The sequence below is a fragment of the Alosa alosa genome, chromosome 1 (assembly GCF_017589495.1).
Source record: "Alosa alosa isolate M-15738 ecotype Scorff River chromosome 1, AALO_Geno_1.1, whole genome shotgun sequence".
Classification (NCBI taxonomy): domain Eukaryota; kingdom Metazoa; phylum Chordata; class Actinopteri; order Clupeiformes; family Clupeidae; genus Alosa; species Alosa alosa.
The window spans coordinates 25212778-25236777 of record NC_063189.1 but is presented as its reverse complement, the minus strand read 5'-3'; the positions used below and the strand labels follow the sequence as shown (position 1 = coordinate 25236777).

Sequence of the window (24000 nt, the reverse complement as noted above, 5' to 3'; positions counted from 1 at the left end):
AGAAAAAATATAACAAACTAATGCTTTGCTTCCAATCTTTTGCATGTTTTCTTTTGTGAATTACTTTAAGGACTGAACATCAGCTAACAGGAGGAAAGATGCTGAAAGTTGAACCTCTCAGCCTATAGTTAACCAAACAGAAGCCTAAATGTCTAACATACCTTTTGTTTCAAGTTTCAACAACAGAGCTGCCAATGTCAGAGTCCCATCAGATCAGGAATTGTAGCCTACTGTGTGTGTGTGGTTTTTATTTTTTGGCCAAAAACCTTTTATACCAAAAACATGACGAACATAGATTTTTTGAGGACTCAAAAAATAGTATTTTCTAATGTATGAGATGATATAGAAACATAGCCACAGTCCCTTCTTTAATTTTGTCTTTTAGCTAATGTGTCAAGAATGAAACAATACATTTTTCATCCAATTTTCAGATTGTGTGTTTTTATGGTACATTTTATGAATAAATGCCTAATTTGCATATATAAACATAAAATCTCAAAATACATTTTTTCTTTGGTATGATGTCACTAATGAACTGGAGAAGTTTCATAGTGATAGCTATTAATTAATCCCCCATTACTTAGAATGTTGGGCACAACTTTGGTCTTTAATCTATAAAAAAAATATGTTCCACTCCATCTTCAGAGGAAGACTTTTAGTATATGATTCAGGAGGGTATTAGGACCAATAAAAACTATGAGGCATTTCTGTTGCAAATGTTTTGTCTTTTTGGGCTAGATTGACTGACCTAAAAAACCATTTTCTACTAACAAGTGTTGCCAACCACTCAAAGGCAAAATAAAGTGTTCCAACCAATAACGAGATGCACGTTCAGGAGAGTTTCAATTGCATGGGAGGGAGGGGGAGGGAGTAGCGAGCTAGCTTTGTTTTGTTTGAACGTCAACAGAAGTGACGTTACCCCGCCATCGCTGATACAACCTTGGTTATGTCACCACTTAGCCAGAGGTGGAAAAAGTATGAAAATATTGTACTCAAGTAAAAGTACCAATACCTTGATGAAATATTACTCAAGTACAAGTTAAAATACCGATCTGAAAATTTACTCAAGTAAAAGTAAAAAGTAGTTCATTTAAAATGTACTTTAAGTAAAAAAGTTACTTAGTTTTTTTTTTGGGGGGGGGGGGGGTGGGTACCAGAACAACCAGTTTTACCAGAGACTTTCTAATGAGGAGATACAGCACTCAAAAAATCCTCCATGCATGGGGTTAGTTTGTAACAGTTGTCTACACATATCACAACCCTTCCGCGGCAAAACGTTGACATGTGAATACATTGAGCCAATCATGTGGTGTGTTGTAAAATACATTGAGCCAATCATGTGGTGTGCTGTGAAGACATCGTGCCAATCATCTGTTGTGATCTCGCTGCTGGAGCAAGATTGGTGTCGTGAAGCCTTACGCACACGCATTTCTGCCGAAATAGATGTACGATAAGTGCCCAAAGAGTGTTGCAATATGGCCGCCGAGTGGAGGTACTTGCCTGATAAGGATGTTGGAGATCTATGTGAAAAATCACCGGAGTTCTCCTTTAAGTTTGAGCAGTAGTTGATTTTCAAAGTTAGTTGCACTCATCCTTGGGTCGCTTTGCAGTGAACAGTAATCCAGCACAACTGAAAAGCCCCTCACAGGCAGCTGAGGCAGGCAGGCCAATGTTGAGTTGCAGAGTTTTTTTTATATTTGGAAACGAGCAGAAGGTTCAACAGATTAAAGGGCGTCGAACTCGGGGGGGAAAGTGGGAAGTATAGGGCAATGGAGGAGAGGGCCCTTGAAAAGTGGAATACAGGGGCCACAACATTTTCATCAGGCATTAGTAATAACTCAGGTAATCCACACATAAAAAATCCAAACAACTCCATAAGTAGAGTCATGTGTAATGAAGTGGAATAACACAGGGAAAAAGTATTGAACACGCTAAGAAAAAGCACTAAGGCAAGGAAAGGGAAGGAACAAGCTGGAATCTGTAAGTAGTTAGAGATTAGTTATCCTTTCTATCAGCGCAAATTAATATAAGCTTGGTTAGTAGCTTACATATTGATGGGCTATAAAAAGGTTTTTCATTACCAAGGTGTCACACAAGAAACATTTCATGATGGATAAAAGCAAAAAGCTCAAACAGTTCTGGAAGTAATCTGGAACTAAAGATCAGGATTCACAAGAGGGACCCCTGGAATCTGTTTAGAACAATGGACCAAAATCACACCTGATACTGCGACTAATACGTTTTGTCATACAGGAAATGTCTTGAAGCTGTCTTTACAAACAAAGGCTTTTCCACAAAGTACTGAAGAAATTTCAGTAGGCACGTTCAATACTTTTTTTAATACACAAAACTCTTATGTTTGGATTTTTTATATGTGTGTTAATATAATGTGTGGTGAAAATTTTGAATAGACTCACTGGAAGTTTAGGCTAATTACTGGGAAAAAAAAAAAAAAAAGCGTTCAATACTTATTTCCGCCATATATTTATTTTACCTGAATATTTTAACTTCCAAATTAAATGTAAAAATGAATGTCAGACGAAATGTAAAGTTTGACTGACTGGATTTTGTATAACGTTACAAAACATAGTGAAAACTGTCTAAGGTCACTCTCACTCTCCCTTGCTAAAGAGCTAAATGGTTTAGTCCGCCTGCACGATTCATAAGGTAGTCTCTTTTGTTTATTTAGTTGAGCATTGCTAGTAGAGGACCGCTAATTGTTGTGCTGCTGGTGCAATGTGTTTCTCGCCAAGAAAGCCAAGTCAGGTTACTAAAAACAAAGGCCAAAACAGGAAAAAGAGAGACATCAAAATGAGGGGAAACAACTGCTAATAAACTTCTTTCCATAGAAAGGTGAGCACAAACTTCAAAACACGAAATCTCATGGTGTTTGCTTGAATATCTCCGCAATCATTGGTGCTAAAACGAACTGAGACAACACTTTGGAATAGCGAAAAATACACTTTTATAGGTTAGGCTAATCTGATTAATCTCGTGATCCAGCTCCATCACTTTCAGAAAGACTGCATGGCGCCAGCTTGATTCATGTCCTGTTGTAGGCTACATGCTGATCATTATCACTAGGCTAGTGGTTGGGCGATTTTTTTTCTCTCCCTTTCTGTTTTCGTTAGTCTTATTTTTTTTTTACTCAAGTAACGGATGGGATTTTTGATGTAGCTTGGCACAATACTTCACTCAAAAAGTAATCAAGTAAAATTTAAAATACCGATTTTATAATCTACTTAAAAAATACAAAATACACAGAAAAACTACTCAATACAGTAACGTGAGTAAATGTATTTAGTTACTTTCCACCTCTGCACTTAGCGTATGGTGTGGTGGTTGGCAACTACTACTTATCAGTTGCGCAGTCAGTGTGCAATGAATGACATGTGTAGCCTCTAGAGGCATTCTTTTCCATTTCTGTGGCGAACCCCCTTCCCCAGGATAACTTCTACCTAGGTAACTCTGGAATCTTTCTCCAGGCTAGCGGGTTGGGGCGGGCCCGATGGTTACTTCACAGCACTATTAACAACTTAACAGATACAGTCCAAATGGGAAACTTGTTACCACACTGTGACTGGCATGAGCAATGATTCAGCTTCTGGGGAAATTTACACAACAGACTGCTTTTCATACAGGAGGTCAGTCAAGAAACTATACTTTTTATGATTAGTGCACATTATTCTTGAAATCAGACAAGGCTGATATCCTCGGAATACTCCCCACAAATGTCTTTTCAAATCTCTTTTCTGTGTAACTAATTAATTAATTTATGGTAGCAGATAAGATGTCATATGTTCTGGTCCTTCAACACCCAAGCTAGATGATGCCTAATCTACAGAAGAACATTGAGCTCAATGACTCAAGACCTCTGTAAGATGAATGAATGAAAGTGCCATTCATAAATCCAGATTCCATAGGTCAGAACAAGGGCATTTAATTAGCCTATGAGTAATACACAACATATTTCCCCTGAGGCTGGCTCCCAGAAATCCCTGTGAAATGATGGGACAGGACTGCCCTCTGGTGATTAGGTCATGTACTGCAACTATTTCTTAATGCAGTTTGGCTGGCAAATGTATTTTTGCCAATGGCCTTTATGAATTTGACATGCATCTATTGCACATTCTCTATTAAATATTCAATATATGGATCGATGGATGATGGATGAATAGATAAAGGAATGAATGAAATGCAATCTGAAACTTGGTGATCTGCTAAATAAATGAAAAAGAAAAACGGAAGATGTTTGCATGATAATTGTGCCATATGCTAATACAGACTCCACACTGCAGAGGTAGGAGCTGCTCACTCCCAGAACTGAGCAGCACCTGGATCATTATTCCACCTCTGCAGGACAAAAAGAAAAGAATGGAAAGAAGGACAGAGACTCTGAAAGAAGGTCAAAGGCTCTGAAAGAAGGACAGATACTCTGAAGCAAGTGAGGGCTGAAGTAACAGAGACTGAAAGAAGGACAGAGACTCTAAAGCAAGTGAGGGCTGAAGGAACAGTTCATTTTGGTGTCTATAATAGGAAGAGCCTTTGACCTTCTTTGCAACCTTGTGGCACAACAATGAGGTGAATTACATCCCTTGCAGACGTTGCTTTAGACAACAACTAAAGGGCAGCTTCTAAATATTTTTTCTCAGGGAATGACCTCCTTAATCGTAAAGTCAGAAAAACACAAGGTGTTCATAGGAAAAGGAGGATTCTTCTATTAATGCAGCTTCAATCTTATTCTAATTAAAAGCCATCACGGGAAAATGTGGGATATATTTCTGGGCACCAATCTTGAGTGAACCTCTCAAACTCTTGACATCTATTCTGTTTCAAAAGTCCCTCCTATCCCCTAAAAGGCCTGGCCTGGCCGATTCTTACAAATGTTAATGTGCCCCACACCTCAGTTCATTCCTGGCCCCAGGTGAGGCCAGCATGGACAGGCCCGGAGTGGGTAATCGGGAGAATTCCCGGTGGGCCGCTTCACTTTTGGGCCGGTCGAGGGAAAATATTGACATTTGCCATGTTAATCTATCTTCTCTTAAAGTAGGCTACACACGTTCCGCATTCTATGCCTAACACCGCAGCCTCTGCATGGGTTGTTCTCCCCTCCCAAGAAGAGTTGGTTGGGTCCATATAGTCCGTCTTTTCTAAAAAGTTGTCTCAGATACCCCCATAGCTGGGCCGGCCCTACCGTAGTGATAAGCGTCAGGGAGGATGGACGGTAGAAAGAGGCCATGATAGTGAGGGACTGAAAAGGCCAGGTAAAAAAGACGAAAAGTATTGGAGGAAAATACTGTCAAATGTGGCAAGCTTCCAGATTTTTTTTGAAGAGGACAGATATAAGTGGCAAATGGTAAAGAGAGATAGCCATGATTATTAGCGGTGTAATTATTGGGCTACTGGACGGACATTGTAGCGTGTTCAACCTATTCGCAAGTAACATATTACATTATTAAAATATTAGCCTTTTTGTATCGTCCAATATGGCGATTCGTAGACGTTGCAAATATTATGCAAATATTGATAACAAAACTCAAGGTTGATCTGTGTAGGCCTAAAAACAAAAGTAACCTCTGAGCAGCAGAAAAAATAGATATGACTACAGGGACAAGTAGAGAGGATAATAGAGTAGCCTAAACCATATGAATTAATAGGAAATGTTGTTATTTAATGTAAGAAAGAACAGTTATTTAATGTAAGAAAGAACAGTAGGCTACATGATCAACCTATGCCTTGTTTGCTCAGAAGTGGGTGTAGTAAAGGAGTAAATCACCAAACAATAGAGCCCATGCAGAAAAACATGTAAACAATAGTTCAGTATGCCTCTTTGTGGAATTGTGGGATACATTTCAAATGCTTTATTTCTTTCTTCCTGTTTTTGTTAACTTATCAATCTATCCTTGTGGAATATTGGTAGGCCTACTAAAAACTACTGGATAGTAAGAGCTGTTGCTTTATTTATCCAATTTCCACACCACTAAAAAAGTGGGCCGGTCTTGGGCCTGAAACTCCCGGGCTGAAAAGTGACCTCACTACGGTCCTGAGCATGGACATTTGAGTGCAGTATTGATAAGATCACCATGTGGGACATATGATGTTCTTAGACAGGGTAAACTGTAAAATCTTACACTAACCAGTCTTGGTTCAAAAGTGGTTACTCCGCCGACCACTCTGTTGTCTGTAAAGGAAAAATCTTCCAGAGCAGGACATTACAGGTAAAGCGCATTCCTGTTTTGCAAACATTTGTTTGTAATGTCTCATGGCTAATGCTTCACTAAAGGGAAGAGGAGAGATAGACTTCTCTGCTTAGTCTGTCAGCCTCTCCACCCTCTTCATGTTTGAGTACTGACTGCCCACTACTGCTTTACTACTGTTTTACTACTGTTTTACTAATGTCCACAGCCTAATGTTTTTGCTACTGTTTTCCTGCTACACTGTTTTTCATGCTATATAGCACACATGATCAATGGCTTCTGCTACAATACTGAATGGCTGTAACCCTATTACCTCAACCTGTTCTTGCACTGACATCGTTTTTTATAGTTTTTTATATTACCTTGTCTACATTATACTTTACTCTCCTATTTGTCCATATTATTTATGCTGGTCTCTAGACCTTATTATTGCACTGTTGCACTGTTGGACTAATGTTGGACTACCTTTTGCACCTTCACCATGACACTCACTCTCTTTAGCACCTTACCATGCACACATAACTAAAGGACTACTGTTGGACTACTTTTTGCACCTTCACCATGACACTCACTCTCTTGAGCGCCTTACCATACACACAGAACTACAGGACTACTGTTGGACTACTTTTGCATCTTCACCATGACACTCACTCTCTTGAGCACCTCACCATGCACACAGAACTACAGGCCCTGTCACTACAAGCGTCTCATGCTTGATCACCCTCAAGCAGACTGGATTTTTTACATTTAATTTATATAGTATATTTAGTATTTAGTTTTGTTAGTTTTTCTTATCTCCTACTGTCTCTATTGTACAGTGGAGTTTGGTTATGTATGTTTGTTTGTATGTATGTTTATACTTATACTTATATTCACCATTTCTGCTGTAAGTGCATGTTGTGTGTGTGATGTCTGTATGCTACTGAGACCCCCTTAATTTCCCCTTGGGGATCAATAAAGTATCTATCTATCATCTATCTATCTATCTGGCTAGGACATATGTCCGCATCTCACTGCCTTGCCACAGGGGTGCCCCAAGGCTCAGTGCTGGGGCCCCTACTCCTTGCTGTGTACATTACCTCATTGGGCCCAATCATCCACTTGCATGGCTTCTCATATCACTACTACACAGATGATTAGATTAGATTAGATTCAACTTTATTGTCATTTAGCAGAGTACAGGTACAGAGCCAATGAAATGCACATCCAACCAGGAGAACCAAAGAAGCATTAAATACCACGTGCAGGTATGGTTGTGTATTACAATAGAGAGTAATAATGTACAGTGTATAGTTGGATAAATATAGGTTTTCAGGATGACATGTCTACAGAGATAAAAAGAGTATGTTGAGTATAAATAGACATTCTAACTAATATATATATATATGTGTGTGTGTGTGTGTGTGTGTGTAATTTTTCCCTCACGGGATCAAAAAAAAAGTATATATACTTAATATATACAGTATGTACAGTATATTGCACAGGTTTATGGGCAGACTAAATGGCATATAATATATATATATAATATAATATAATACATACGATACATTATATATATATATATATATATATATATATATATATATATATATATATATATATATATATATATATATATATATATATATAATGTATCGTATGTCGTATGGGGTGTTAGCAGTGCAAGGTCATAGGCGAAACAGTGTAGAAGTATATAAATGTAAACAGGTAAACAGTGCAGTAAACAGGTAAACTAACAGCTAAAGTGCAAATGCTAGACAGGAGGTGAAGTTTTATTCAGCGGTGTTACAGCAATGTAGAAAGAAGCTGTACCTGAGCCTGCTGGTGCGGGAGCGCAGGCTCCTGTATCGCCTGCCAGATAGGAGTAGACTGAAAAGATCATGTTTTAGGTGGGTGGCATCCTTGACAATGGATTTGGTTTTGTTTGTACAGCGTTTATAATATGTGTCGTGGATGGAGGGGAGTTGGGAGGCAATAGTCCTAATATTAACTGGTCCCGGTCTTCATAGCTGAAGAAATTTTGCAAAATCAATGTATAAGCTGCGGCTAATAGTTGGGAATAATTTTAAATGCTTCATAACAAGTATAATTTATTCTATAAAACCTATATTCTAAATCTGAACAGCAGAGGAGTGTCACCTTTTGTCTCCCACTTCACCACACACCCCCTCCCTTCACTCCGGATGCCTCGCTCTCGTCGCAATGGACTGAATCATATTTTTCAGCCGGTTAGATGTTAACCAATTGGACTAATTTAACATGGAATTTTCTTTTTATTATTATTATTTCTTTTACTTTATTTATTTTTTATGTTTTACTTTTTATTATTTGTTAATTTGTTTGTCTTGTATGTCTTGGTGTCACAGGTATGCTGGCGATTACGCTGCTCCGTCCAGCATGTTCTGTCTTGTGTGTCATTTGTTATTTTGTAAATGTATTTGTTATGGAGTCTTGGAGTCATGGGTACGCTGGCGACTGCACCGCTCCATCCCCATCTTTTTTCTTGTGTGTCTGTCTTGTGTGTCGAGCCCTTTTGGTTGCACTCTGTGCATACAAATGGGCTATATAAATAAAAGTGACTTGACTTGACTTAACATATTTTCTGTTTATCATAAAAATGTTATGTTTTGTCATCTCAAACCCTCAAAATGTCAGGTGGCGCAACCGTCCGAGCAAATTAACAATATGTGAAAAGTATTAAATATAGAATTTAAAAGGTAAGGAAATTAAAAAATAAATATGGGGTGATAATTGTATGTTAAAAATATTTTAAATAAACAAAGTTTACTAGTTTAATAGATAAATACATTGGAAAAAAAAAAACTTGTCCGGAAATGTGCATATCTGAAATGTCAGGATGGTGCAACCACATTCATAGAACATTTATTTTGAATTGAAGAGGGAAAAGAGTAACAGGAAATTGCCTCATCAAGATGACCCCAAGGTGACCTTTACTGATGAGTTAAACGTTTGTAAATCTCTCTCAAATATTGATAAAAATAGCTACTTTCTCTTCAGTTGGGCTTGTACATTTTACATGTCAGGTGCTACAACCAATGTAAAACTAAGAAGTTATTCAAATAAAACTCTTTATTGAATTGGAAAATGGAATGGATGAACTTTCTAACAGTCAAATTTTTATAGTGTCTAAGAAGATGTCTGTATAATTTGAAATTAGCATGTCAGGTGGCACAACTGCATTGTCAGGTGGTGAAACCAGGTAAAATACTAACTTAAACCAAAAAATAGTAGATTTAAGTGAACAGATGGTTGAAATATGTGTTGTGCTATTATTATATTAAATAATATTTAACTATTAACTTTTATACAACAATTCTACAACAAACTAAATAATCTGAAAACACCCCATTATTGTTTAAAAATGTTAATTTCGACATTGTTCTTACGCATCAAAAAATAGTTCCCTTTTCAATAGACAGCATCTTGGTTGCTAGGTAACCAACATTCCAGATCCCTCATTATTTTACTTACGTTTGCTGAATGCATGTTACAAGGACAATGGGCCATGTCATGTAAGGGACATGGTACTGCAAAAAAAATGGAAACATTGTCTACATTGCAGAACCACTCAACTTTATTAATTTATGGTGAATAAATGTTATATTACTGTGCACAGCCTGACGTGACGATGCTAGCACGTTAGCAGAGGTTAGCTAATTATGCTAACGTTAGTCTCCTCCAAGTGACAATCATATTATACACAATGCTGGCAATGCTAAGAACAATTAGCATCCTCGTTTATCTTACTTACATTGAGTTGACTGTGTGGCTTAATCCACAGATGTGGTGAAGCACTGTTTCGTTATGGTTTGCTAAGGAGTAACCCATTGCTTGAAATAGTGGAGAGCTGGGATGAGAACATTGTGTCAAATCTTCCATTGTATCATGAGTGATTTATTATTAGCTGTGCAAAGTCTGAGTTGAAATGTCCAGGGATATTCCAACTCATGGAACGTCTCTCGGCCAATCAGAAACAAATAAATAGTTCCATAGAACCCAATTGTTGTATAAACTTTTTTAATTTGTAGAGTATTAATTCACATTTTAAATGTAAAGTTCGATGTTGGAAAACCAAAATAATCGCCTGTATTCATAAGTTACTTTTAATACGAAGGTCAACTACAAAAGGATTCACGTCAAAAGGCTTAACACGTTATTCAGAATCAGCTTTATTGGCCAGGTTTGCGTAAACAAGCAGCGGCATCAAATTCCTTGTTTGTTTACATAAACCTGGCCAATAAAGCTGATTCTGAATAATGCTAAGCGTTGTAGACACTCTCAAGTATACTTAGGCACCGATCGTTATTTGTGAACGGGGTCACCGGAGGGATTTTGAGTGCTTCAATTAAAAGTTGCATGACCCTCCCCTGCCTACAAGAAAATTATCAATGACCCTCCAGCAGCCTTTTCAATAAAGACATGACCTTCCACGGCCAATTGTCAATACCTTCCACCCACGCTTTAAAGCGCTATGATAACACTTCAACTTAAGCTGTCGTTCTAAACTCACCCTCTGCTTTCTGATCTTACACATCACACTTCACCAAGATGGTGGCCATTTCAGTAGATTTACTCACTAACATTGTTGTGGAAACACAATAAGCATGGAAACTAAATGCACACTTCCTGCAACTGCATTAGCCTACTTGAAATAAGTTACTCCTCTAGTAAGTATTCACATGAAATAAAACAATAAAACATTGAGACCATTCAACAAAGCACACTGGGTAATAACAAATTCAACACATGAACTTGTTGCTATGGACTCATCTCTAGGCTTCCTGAGTCATTGTAAAGTTGCCGAAGCTGAACATTATCCAAAACTCAATTTCTCAGACGAGCGTCAATTTGGGAGTTTGCTACACTCCTTCCTTCTCAAATGACTTGAAAAGGCCGTTTGCACAATTTCACAAATAATCACAGGGACCGAAAAATACCTAACATGCCAACTTTTCCGGGTTTAGGCCTATCATTTTAACTTTTCCCCGCTGTCTTGCCGTTTTAATATTTTCCCGTAGAATATCCCATATTACTGTAATACTCTCATAACATTATCCTGCATTCTGGCCTGTCTCTGTGTTGTCCTGTTGTTACCCCTTGCCCTTCCAGAGAAACAGATGTATTCAAATCATCGTTTTGCTTGCTTGAATGCGAACTCAGAGTGATGTTAACCTACAGGCCTATTTAAGTTAACGACGTGGTTGTCGTGAGAGCACGATTCATTGGCGCTTGCAGTGTTTGGCCGTAGGCTATGTCTACGTGCGCACCTGCCAGGCCTAAGGGCCAAAGAAATCCCCCTGTATATTCACTCCAAGTTGGTCTACCATAACTTACCAACTCTACACTGTAGACCATAAACTGGCTATTTATATGACCAATGTATTTGTTCAACTTTATGAAGCAGAATTACGCACTGCTACTTGGAAGGTAACACATTTTTGTTGGCAGGAGAGAGAATGACAGCGATTAACAAATTGCACTTGTTGCTGGTTACCAATAAATAGGGCCTACTATATATTTTTTTGCAAACAACAAAAACTTTGATTTTTTGCTGTTTTCATTAATACAAAAGATGGGTGACCCCCCTAGACAAAGAATAAAAAGACATGACCCTCCCCTATTTTCCTCCGGTGACCCCGTTTATAAATAACAAACGGTCCCTTACTAAAAAAAGTGTGGGTTTTATGCTTAAGAGCAAAGTGAAGTAGGAGATAGAGGCGACTTGGGAAGCATGGCTTGCAGATTGCAAGGAATTTCAGGTGTAGGCCTGCATGGAGATACATGGGAACCCTGTGCTAGCAGGGTTCCCATATGTTGTAGGTGGCAACCTCTTCAAACCCAGCTTTTCCTTCAAATCCATCATGCACGCAAAACATAGAAGTGTTATGTATGTGTAGTGATGTTGGTGCCATGTGTTAGTTATATAGGCCTACTTATAATAGTAGTTCTGTAATATGAATACGTCTCCCAAAAATACCGTGCGCCGCCCGGGAATCGAACCCGGGTCGCAAGAATGGGAATCTTGCATGATACCACTACACCAGCGGCGCGCTGACATTAAGTAGAAAGGTTTCAATTTGAACAAAGTACTGAATGATCTATATTGCTATATATCACAAATTATCATCTGTAATGGTAGATATATTAAATGCGAACATGAATTGATTTTTTTAATTATTGCAGGGATTTGTTTTGAAATTGTATAAATACAACACAACACAAACCCAGTCTGACCGTGGGTAACCCCATTCACGTCATGGCAGCCCCAAGCACGCGCCACCCTTTAACGTCCAATCAGAGGCCAAGAAGCAGTCTGTGGCTTGACAACGTCTGCCATCACTTCCGGACTGATAACGAGGGCCTGGGAGTTGAGCAGATCGACCCAGAAAATATATGATCAGATTTACTATAAAGCGTTGGCCAGCTCCATTACCCATTCTTCCATTCACCCTGTGTTCATACACAATACGTTTGTTTTTATTTTGGACCACCATTTTGTAAAGACGCAGTGATCACAACAGAATACGGTGAGCTTTTATTGTTTGAAATTAGTTGTTAACGTTACAGATGTGCGATGTTCTTGCTGCATGATGCGACATAGAAATAGAAACAAATTAGTGAAATTGTTAGCCTGCTAGCTAACGTCATTGTTTCGGACTGTGTCTCTTAGAAATGGTAGAAAAATTGAAAGGATGCTCCCGGCAAGTTTGTCAGATTGCAGTCAACGTTATCAGTTCTTAGCCTTGCATCCAGCTAACCAGCTGGTCCATTGACTGGACTGTTAGCTTGTCGGCTAATGTGCTACGTTAAGAATTGCCCCCCAATCATACAACCTGTGTATTACATGCACATATTTATTCTTACGCACGTGTTAGACTGTTCATTCGGCTGCAGTCTGTTTAATAACATTCAACCGAGTTGCTGATCACTACTAGCTAGTTGCTCTCGTCGTTGTTCTATCATGCTTAATGTTATGCCCAGATCAAACCAGTCAGTCCACAATCTTGGCTAGCTTGATCTTGGCTAACTCCGACGTCACCTGATTTGTCATGGTATGTCAATTTGCTTGCGATGGACCAGATTAATTTAACGTTAACGTTATGGCATAGTTGCAGTAACATTGCAGTTAACCTGTAAGTTTACTTGCTTATCCTGGACATCTCTGTGAACCTACTTATGTACAGTTAAAGTGAAAGTGTGAGCAACCATTGTAGCACATCTTTTTAAAAAAGACCCTCAGAGTTTACATACACATCAGTGGTTATGATGCATTGGTATCTGTTTCATTGCTGTATTTTTCTTATCGCCTGGTCATATGATGAAAGTAAGCAAATGTAAGCTAATCATACCCAATTTAGACAGATCAATCCACATTTCTCACGCCAGCGTTCGTAATGTTTCAGGCCTGAGGTGCTAATGAGGAACGCCGCCCATTATGTTCTTCTGTTTTCACTACCGCCACAACCAGTCTTGTCCTAAAGTCATGTGTTTATTCGCTGTGTCATGACATTTCTATTTATTCATGTTCATTTGTTCAGTTCATGGTCCTGGGTAACATTCTGTTGGGTCACGCTGCTCTGCTTGTATTGTTCAAAGACAGTCACGCAGATTCCGAAATTACATTTCTTGAATGATTTTTGGTCATTTGGCTGTGCTGCTTGGAATGTGAAACGGAGGCATTTCAGTTGTGTTACAAAGTCTCATCTGTCAACATTTTATAATTTATCAAGCTGTGCTGTTCACTTTCAGGTGTAATTTTAGCTAGCAGATGATTAATGTGAAGGATTAGATAATAAACGGGGCATACCTGCATTTCAATATTCTTCAACTGATGACAAGCTCACGCTCACTCACACTCACACACTCACTCAAGGGGGTAGACCAGTCTGTCAAGTTAGATCAGCCGACCAGTGCCACTACATAAGTTTGATGCAGTGGCATTAAGTTTTAGACCAACCTGTGTGCAATCACATTGTGTAGCACACACAAATGGCAAATGTCTGTGAGCAAGTGAGTGTGTGAGCAAGTGAAAGAGAAAGAGAGGGGGGAATAGCAGCGGGAGAATGATGGTGTGTGAGTGAACAGTAAAGAATCTGCAGAGGAGCTGTTATCTAACTCATTTTTTTGTGGACGAGTTTCCAGCCCCCCTGTCCCCCTCCCCTCCAAAAGGCCATGCAGTGCCTGCAGCTACATTTGAAGATGAGGCCCAGATGAAGGAATCCTCGTTGGCTTTTTGTCACTGTGAGAGATGGCCCAGGAAAACAGTAGTGGAGAAAGAGAGATCAAGACTAGGTGGTGACAACTGTACTGTCTTCACTGTTTACCTGCTGACACACTCATGGTATTGTTGACATTAAGATAAGCAGCACAGTAGTTGACAGAAGATAGCTGACACGATTGCGATAAGAGACCGACAGCCACCAACTCGATCAAAGTGCAGAAAAAAAGTGCTGTTGATAGATAATGATGATTATGACGATTATCTCAGCATTGCCATTTGAAGATTGTTGGTAGTAGTAATGTAGTAATTTTAATGCCTTATGTGTATGGAAGTAAGGCTGTGTGTGTGTGTGTGTGTGTGTGTGTGTGTGTGTGTGTGTGTGTGTGTCCCTCTCCTCTCCTCTGGCTGCTGTTGGGAGTGCTGCAATGCAGGTGAGCTGTATCCGGTTCCCAGCAGCTGACTGGGGACCTGATACCTGTGCCTTTGGCTCTGTGCCGTCTGCGCTCGCGAACCCTCTCTCTATATCCCGAGTTTTCAAAATAGTTCAGGGTCTCACCAGACTTGGCAAGAAATTAATCACTGTGTCTGACGAAAAGAGATGACACCCCCTGATGGTTTTGAAAGACTCCATCAAAGTGCTGTTAGTTCCTGTAGAGCGACACTTGCGTCTGCTCGATGTCCTTATTGGGAGCATCTGTCTACTCTGCATGGTGATAGATGTGGAGATGGCCCTGTTGTGGAGAGAGGATTTGGAGCACATCTGTAACTGTATGAAGGGTATGTGATGTGAGCCCTGCCAGAGGAAAGAGTTGTAATTTTGGACGGAAGTCTCAGCATTTCCGCTTGGATGAACAGTGAGCACAGGGTTTGGTTGGAGGGGGTGATGGAGAGAGAGAGAAAGAAAGAAAGAAAGAAAGAAAGAGAGCGAGGTTGCGTGCAGACAGGGGCCTTTCTTTCGTGTGTGTGCGTGCGTGCGTCAGATTCCACCATGCCTGGGTGGGGGGTTGGGAACGGTGAGAGAGGTGAGACATGAGACTGCTGCACAGACGCGTGAAAGCTCACGGCTGGAGCAACACGGGCGTGCCTTGGGATGTGCCGGCTTCCACTGCTCAGGGGCGTAGTAGCGACTCAAGAGCCGGGAGGAGCCAGAGAAAGTTGCCTTACAGGATGTAAGGGTCACCGACGGGTTACTCCACTTTTCTCTCTTGTTGTTGCGAGTGCCGTGAAAGTTCAGCAGACTGTCAGAAGTCAACGGCCGAGAGACTGCTGACTAAGGAGCCAGCAGGGGGGTTGGATTGCTTAAAGCTTGAACCCCGCTGTCCTTCTTGTTTGTTGTTTTTGTCCTCTTTCCCATTTTAAGCAAGCCACTTGACGTAGGCCATTTTTTCTTAGCTGCCATGTCTCAACTGCCATGTCTCAACTCCCATGTGTCTCACCCCCGTGTTGTAGCGTGTTTGGGGTGGGATCGTCTTTGTTGACTTCCAATTACATTGATTTGCATTGGCCCAGACTGTGTCTCTCGATAAACACCAGCACAATGGCTCCTTTAGTGAGACTAGAGAGTCTGCAGTCTGTGTGTGACTTGGCGACATGCACAAATATTCCCCCCACTCACAACTCTGACTATCATGTTATCTATACTGCATACTGTCACGGTCTCCTCCATCTTGTGTGTCCCCTCCATGAAAAGCTTGTCACACATACCCCGTTGCCTTGTTGTGTTCCCGCCGCCAAGAGATGATCCCAAGTTAGCACAGGGTTTTACCCTCTCTGGCTCACAAAGCACTCGTTGTTCTCTCTGTCTCTCTCTCTCTGTCTCTGTCTCTGTCTCTGTCTCTGTCTCTGTCTGTCTCTCTCTGTCTCTGTCTGATTGGTCTAATCCTCCAGCCCACCCTGGAGCTGTCCTCTGCTTCTTTAGAACGTTCATTTCTCATTCACGTCACACCGGTGTGACGGTACTCCTTTAAGGGTTAATATTTCCCAAAGTGTATTCTTTGGGTTGCTTTGCGGTTACAACAAACGTTCAGTAAAGAATCTGTTATGAAATGACATTGCCAAACTTGTTTCTTTGATGATGACAAACCATGTCTGAAATTTTGCCCCCTTTTGAGGGTTTTGTGATTCTCCAGTCAATAGATATATTGAATGGCATCTGTAAAGAGCAAACATATTACAGAACCAATGATACATTAATTAGCTGCCCTAAACAATTTTTTTTTTTTTTCGAGGGACTAAGGAGTTCATGTGACTCGTCTTAACAGTTTTCTTTGTGTTCTGTGATGCGGTCTGAAGTGCTATGCTGAGAAGCGTGTGTCCATATCCACTGACATGTGTGTTTTATGCAGGATCAACTCACCACAGAGAGAAACACATGAGGAGACTGAGAGCAGACCGCTGACCAGACACCCGTGACGAGGACCTGTTTCCTTGAACACCAAGACAGATCCCCTCAGGAAAAGAGAGGGAAAAAGGAGAAAGAATAGAAGGGAGTCTATGAAAGGAGACGGTCGTCTCATCATCCAGCGGGTGCCACCGAGGCGAAGTATCAGGTGAGAGTAAGCAGGAGAGGATCGGAGGTACAGGGTAAGGGGTCGGACAGCTCTACCCCCCTCACCCCCCACCCCACCCCACCCCACGCCAAGAGTGAGATTGTGTGGTTGTCCTCGCCGCCGCTGTTGTTCTAGTGACCGCCATCATGAAGCTGAAGGAGGACATGAGCCCGCTGCTGTTGCAGGTGTTCCGGTCAGTGGTGTGGGTCTACTCGGTCATCACCTTCCTGCCCTGGTACGTGCTCTCGGGCGCCAGCGCTAGCCAACGGCGCGCCAAGCGTCTGAAGGCGCACGCGGTGAGCGGGCGGCCCGCCGGGCCCTACAGGTCGGTCAACAGCGCCCAGCGGCTGGTGTCAGCGCTGCACGAGGGCGTGGACACGCTGGACAAGGTGTTTGAGTACGCGGCGCAGCACTTTCCCCAGCGGGACTGCCTGGGCACACGGGAGCTGCTCAGCGAGGAGGACGAGCTGCAGCCCAACGGCAAAATCTTCAAGAAGGTGAGAGAACACACACACACACAATCTACAAGAGGGTGCGGAGAGAGGGAAACAGGGAACACACACACACACACACTCACTCACACTCTCAAAATCAGGAGAACAGAACTGCAGGAGAACAGAACTGACAGACACACACACTTGCAAGATACACAGAAAAGTTTTTACTCTAAATTATGCACCAGGTCTCAGTAATGCTTTAAGTAGTTTTTGTTGTAGAAATATAACCCTGCTCCTACACCTTCAACAATGACCGGCACTGGAAATGTGATGCGTGTCCCTAGTCAATCCCACATTGAACGACAGTGGAAGCTCAAGAATCTCTTAGTTATTTCTTATTGTTACATTTTCTTGGAATATCCGTACATTATCCTTAACTCTAGAAAGGCTGTGACGGGACATGTTGACCGGAAATCTTTATTTTTCAAAAATAGTTCTTTTGGTGAAAGGTCATGGTTGTTGAGAAATTTGATGGTAACCCCTGGTGTGTTTGTTTGTTTGTTTGTTTGTTTGTTTGTGTGTGTGTGTGTGTGTGTGTGTGTGTGTGTGTGTGTGTGTGTAGGTGATCTTGGGGGAGTATCAGTGGATGTCGTATGAGCAGGCGTTCCAGGCAGCGCAGCACTTTGGCAGTGGTCTGGCCTCTCTAGAGCAGAAGCCACTGTGCAACATCGCCATCTTCTGTGAGACACGGGCCGAGTGGATGATCGCTGCCCAGGCCTGCTTCATGTACAACTTCCCCGGTGAGTGACCACGTTAGACCATCCCAGACCCAATCATATCAGAGCGCCCTGTCCTCTAGAGCCGGTCACCAGGGTCTCTGTGGGATGTGCTGGTCCTCCATAGCCAGACATGCAGTATATTAACACAGACTGCCATGGTGAAATCAGGTGGTAAAAATGGCAGAGGGATGGTTGTGACATTAACTGCATTTAAAATTTCCAAGCCAAGCAATACGCCTGCTGAAGTTAGTGCTCAAAAGAGCGTTGGCTTGTCCAAAATGACTGGTATATGGGTAGGTTAGAAAGGAGGCTCACAGACAGTGCAAACCTGCCTACCTGTTGCAAAGAGGTCATCAGAATCTCCCAACCGTAACTATAATTCTGGCAGTTTGTATGTTTCCTCTGGATGACTGGACCTAATAACACAGTTTCTTATTTTCCTCCTCCCACTCCCTTTCTTCCACCACCAAAAGACTCGGGACTGACAACACCAGTATCATTCCTAAATTATTATATATATAATTTGATTACTTGATTAGAAGTAGTATATATTGCAAACTGTCTTCAGTGAGCAAGAGTAGTGTGAAGCACTGCTTTGTTGACATGTTTTTCCTAGCCTTTATATTGTACAAGTGCCAAAATATGTGCTACTTGACTGTTGGCAGACAGAGTTTGCGTCTGTGTTCAGGGTTCAGGTTCATACCTGGGGAAGGATTGATCGTATCAAATTGGGGAGCATTTGAGCATTTCAAACAGCATTTGAATCTTGGCAATAAGAAACCTGTAGTAGCTGTAGCTTTTTTTTAGTATAAGTATATATACTTTTTTGATCCTGTGAGGGAAAATTGGTCTCTGCATTTAACCCAATCGGTTAATTAGTGAAACACAAACAGCACACAGTGAACACACAGTGAGGTGAAGCACACACTAATCCCGGCGCGCAGTGAGCTGCCTGCTTCAACGGGCATTTCGGGAGCAGTGAGGGGTTAGGTGCCTTGCTCAAGGCACTTCAGCCGCGGCCCACTGGTCGGGGCTCGAACCGGCAACCCTCCGGTTACAAGTCCAGAGTGCTAACCAGTGGGCCACGGCTGCCCAAACTCTAGTCCACAAGTTCAATGAGTTCTCTCTAGACTCAATTAAGCATCTTGCCTCCTGAGACTGGTGTGATGGTTTAAGTGAATCTGTTAATGAGCCACATACCAGATGAATTCAGTCAGACATTAGTTATGTTCATAGCGCTTACCCATGGCACTCATGCATTGATTGAAAGGTGCTGTTCAGTCCCATTTATTTGCAATGTACTTTTTAAATAAGGGCTTCAGGCAAAACGTTTTTGTGGAGCTTAAAGAATGATGTAACCTTGAAGCATCGTGCAGAGACAGCAGTTCCTTAGGAGAACTTTCATTTAACTTTGTGACTCATACTGGAAGACTCCTCATTCTGGGGCAAGGTTTTGTAACTTGGTGGTTGTGCAACTTTTTGCTTTGCTGGTGTCTAGTCCGTTCTAACTCCACCACTGTCTGTCTGGCCCTTTCCTCTGTTGCCAGTGGTAACGCTGTACTCCACCCTCGGAGGCCCCGCCATTGCTCATGGGCTGAACGAGACCGAGGTCACACACATCATCACCAGCAAGGACCTACTACAGAGCCGACTGAAGGTAGACACACATATGCACACACATATGCACACACACACACACACACACAGATCACACCTAGTCACACACATACACACACACCACCACACATCACCAGAAGCCATCAGTTTCTCCACATCAGCCAGGTGCAGTGTATGAAGGCCTTGTGTGAAGGCCTCTGTAACTAGAAATAAAGTGACCCAGAGATCAAATGCCCTAGTCATTCTTCAACATAGGAAAGACCCAGAGATCAAATGCCCTAGTCATTCTTCAACATGGGAAAGACCAGAGAATACACCATTCAAATGAAGGGAAAGTGTGCCGAACTCTGTAAGTCAGGAAATGAACATAAAGAATATAAGTACTTGCCTGAGATTTGCTTGTCCATGTACTTGCTGTATTTACAGAACTTGCCCATATTTACACTTTAAAAGCGAGTAAGAGGATTGAACTGGATTTATATGAAAGATTTACCTGGAACAAACTTAACTGGATAAGGATCCTTGATTATCTTGCCCCCAAGTACAGTGAGGAGGATGGTAAGAGAGGCAACAAAAAGTCCATAAGGATCACTACCGGAGAGTTACAAAACAAGTAGCAAAGTAGCTAACAGGGCACTGTAGCTAGTTAGCTCGCTAGGTTTAGATAAGCTACAGCTAGATACATTGTGCACAGGTCTCTGGTGGAAGTGGAAGGCCTATGTAATGGACGGAGCCAACAGTGCTCCACAGCAGCAGCAGCCAGGCTCTGCAGTCACCCAGATAAAGCTGAAAATAGCAGAGCAGACTGGGCTAAAGTCTGCCGCTAATAGTATTTCAATAATTAAATGAAGCCCATTTTCACTCAGTCAAAGCTCACTCTGTCTCTCAATCTCTCTCTAAATCGCTTTCTCTCTCTCTCTCTATCTATCTCTCTCTATCTATCTATCTATCTATCTATCTATCTATCTATCTATCTATCTATCTATCTATCTATCTATCTATCTATCTATCTATCTATCTATCTATCTATCTGTGATCCTGTCTCTGCCCACATTATTAATGCCCCCTCTCTGTCTTTCAATCTTTCTCTCTTGTCTTTTTCTCTGTCTGGGATCCTTTCTCAGGCGATTCTGTTGGACGTTCCCAGGCTGCAGCACATTATTGTGGTGGACAGTAAGCCCACCACCTGGCCGGGAATGCCCAGAGGCATCATGGTCCACAACATGGACGCCGTGCAGGAACTCGGGGCCAAGCCAGAGAACAGTAAGGCCTTCTCCTCCTCTCTTCCTCCTCTTCCTCCTCTCCACTCCTCTCTTCCTCCTCTCCCCTCCTCTCTTCCTCCTCTCCCCTCCTCTCTTCCTCCTCTCCCCTCCTCTCTTCCTCCTCTCAGCTCCTCTTTTCCTCCTCTTCCTCCTCTCAGCTCCTCTTTTCCTCCTCTCAGCTCCTCTTCTTCCTCTCCCCTCTTTTCTCCCTCCTCCCCTCCTCTCTTCCTCCTCTCAGCTCCTCTTTTCCTCCTCCACTCTTCTTCCTCTCCCCTCTTTTCTCCCTCCTCCCCTCCTCTCTTCACTCCTCTCTCCTCCTCCTCTCTGCTCCTCTCTGCTCTCCAGCTATATGTGAACAGCTAGTTATTCTGCCCTGAGTGAGTAGTTTGCCTCTTTTAGTGTATTTGTCTGGTTAATTGTGTGCGTGTGTGTGTGTCTCCCCCATAGTGGCGAAGCCACGTGCCCAGCCGCTGCCGTCGGACATTGCCGTGATCATGTACACAAGCGGCTCCACGGGCATCCCCAAAGGAGTCATGATCTCCCATAGCAACATCATCGCCGGCATCACCGGCATGGCGGAGCGCATCCCTGACCTGGAGTAGGTCCACCTTCTGTCCTCTGACTATTGATAACCTCCTCTACCTTAATCCCTCACTATCTGCCTGTCTGACCCACTCACTCTCTCTCACTCTCTTTCTGTCTCTGTCTAGGTCTCTTTCTTTCTCTCTTTCAAGTTCAAATCCAAGATGCTTCACTGACATAACAAATGGGCACTTGTATAGTCAAAGCAATTACTACATGTAGGATAGGACATTACTTAAGCAATAAGCTCCGAGAGGCCATAGGTTACAGTGATTTTTAGAACAGCTCAGGGGTGTTGTTAGGCATGGCATGTAGGTTACGTACTCAAGTGGCTTATTGCGTTTCTAAAACGGTTACTACATATATCTGGCAAGATTTCATAAAATAAAGGAACAGCAACGAGAAATTGAACGATTTATTTATAGATAATCATTCTTCCGCCAAGAAATATTTTTCCTCTATCAGAACGCTTGCCAATGAAAGTCGAAATGCGGGAACTCTAACTTTTGTATCAGTGGTAGCACAGTAATATACAGTAGAATGAAATGCGGTCAACGTATGGGGTTGGGCTGGGTTTTACAACGACATCAAACACGATTCTGTCAATCATAATTAAGGACCTGAACTGTCGAAAATACAGATACAGAACATGTACACATTGAAGAAACTAAAACACAAATACATACTCAATTCAATTCAAATCAATTCAGAGAACTTTATTAGCATTACAAATCAATTTGTATTTCTCTCTCTTCTCTCTCTCTACTCTCACACATTCTTATTCTCATGCTCTCTCTCTCTCTCTCTCCCCTCATAAGCCTGTAATGCCAGTTGGCATTATGAACTCCCAATTCATGATATTATGATCTTTTCTATGGTTAAGTGAATGAACTCTTGGTAGAGTGCTGAGACAGTGCCTGTGTTTGACTGTGTTGTGTTTTTACTCGGGCAGTGAGAATGACACCTACATCGGGTACCTGCCCCTGGCCCACGTGCTGGAACTAAGTGCTGAGCTGGTCTCTCTGTCTCACGGGTGCCGTATCGGATACTCCTCCCCTCAGACGCTAGCTGACCAGGTGAGTACACACACACACACACACAAACCACATGGACAGACAGTGTCCAGTCTCTCTCTCTTGTGCTTAGTGTAATCACTGCACAGAGAGCATTTGGCAGGCGTGCCTCGTGGGGATGTTGTGATTGTAAAAGCTGGTTTACTGGCGGCTGTAATCTCTAATCTCCCTGATGGAGAAGGTGCAAGTGTCCGGGCCGCCCATTACATCTGCTAAGAGCTCCGGCACTCTACTCCACTGCACTCCATCCCACTCCACTCCACTCCAGTCGCGCACTGACTGGCTTAATCAGGGGACGCCGACTGCTCTGAGATCAGGGCAGCTCAGTCCTATATTCAGGCTAAAAGCTAAAAAAAGACTAACTGATCTGGGAGCTGTTTGAGTTGTGGCCTGCAATTAAGTTTTAAGAGTGTCTGCACTGCACTGACCTGCTGACCTCAACCATGTTGTAGTACTCATACCTGGAATTGTGAATACTCTTTGTCAATTATTTGATGTTAACTGCATTTCGTTGACTCTGTACCTGTGCTATGCACAGTGATAAAGTTGACCTAATAAATGTCAACACACTGACTGATTGATGAACTGTAAATGGCTGATCTTCCCTGTTCAGTTTTGGCCTGCACAGTGAAGAGCTCAGGGCTTGCTTGGTATGCTGGGGCCTGAGGCAACCACTCTCCTGTAGCGCTCAAATGGGAGCCTACTTTCCTACAACCACCCAGATTTTGGAGAGAGTGTTTCAAAAGTGCACTCCACAGATGTGCCAATAGGGCTTGTGTAACATGAGTCTAAAGCAGCAACTGAAGCCAACCAGCTTTGAGAAACACTAAACCCTCATAATTGCTAAGACAAAGTAAAACTGCTCAACAAAAAAGTATGAAGATGGCACAGAGATAGCTATGAAGAAATGGAGAGATGGATATAACGTCAGTCATTGTAAAGTGGCTTGTTCTGTTTAAGATCATTGCAACCCAGGCCTCTCTGTCATCTCATGCTTGTTTAAGGACTATAAACTGATTATATTGAGATATGATCCATTAAATGCACCCACGGACTTTATTTCCGTTGTTTTAGATCTTTGGCGCCTAGTCTAGTATGAAAGACTTCTGATTATTATTGAAGGCCAAGACCACACATGTGCTTATCATTGCTCCAGAGATTAGCGCCTTATTGGTTATGGTATAAGGCAAACGGTTCTTCTCTGCATTCAGAGTAGTGTAGCCTCTTCTCACAGTTGAGGCTTCATGATTGATGGTGGTTTG

General features: G+C 42.0%; 1 protein-coding gene and 1 non-coding gene across 2 annotated transcripts in view; one reads left to right on the top strand and one right to left on the bottom strand.

The window, feature by feature from the left end:
• Positions 1-12197: 12197 nt before the first annotated feature.
• Positions 12198-12268, bottom strand: trnag-ccc. Its single transcript has one exon. It is a non-coding gene; the product is annotated as a tRNA-Gly (tRNA).
• Positions 12269-12567: 299 nt separating this feature from the next.
• The window catches only part of acsl3b (acyl-CoA synthetase long chain family member 3b), a 17244-nt gene continuing 5811 nt past the window's right edge, over positions 12568-24000 (top strand). Inside the window, exons 1-7 of the mRNA XM_048252272.1 lie at positions 12568-12745; positions 16785-17485; positions 18048-18225; positions 19752-19861; positions 20946-21084; positions 21531-21681; positions 22618-22741. Of these exons, the coding sequence (XP_048108229.1) occupies positions 17135-17485; positions 18048-18225; positions 19752-19861; positions 20946-21084; positions 21531-21681; positions 22618-22741 (1053 nt within the window). The 5' untranslated portion in view covers positions 12568-12745; positions 16785-17134. The remainder of the gene's footprint in view (positions 12746-16784; positions 17486-18047; positions 18226-19751; positions 19862-20945; positions 21085-21530; positions 21682-22617; positions 22742-24000) is intronic.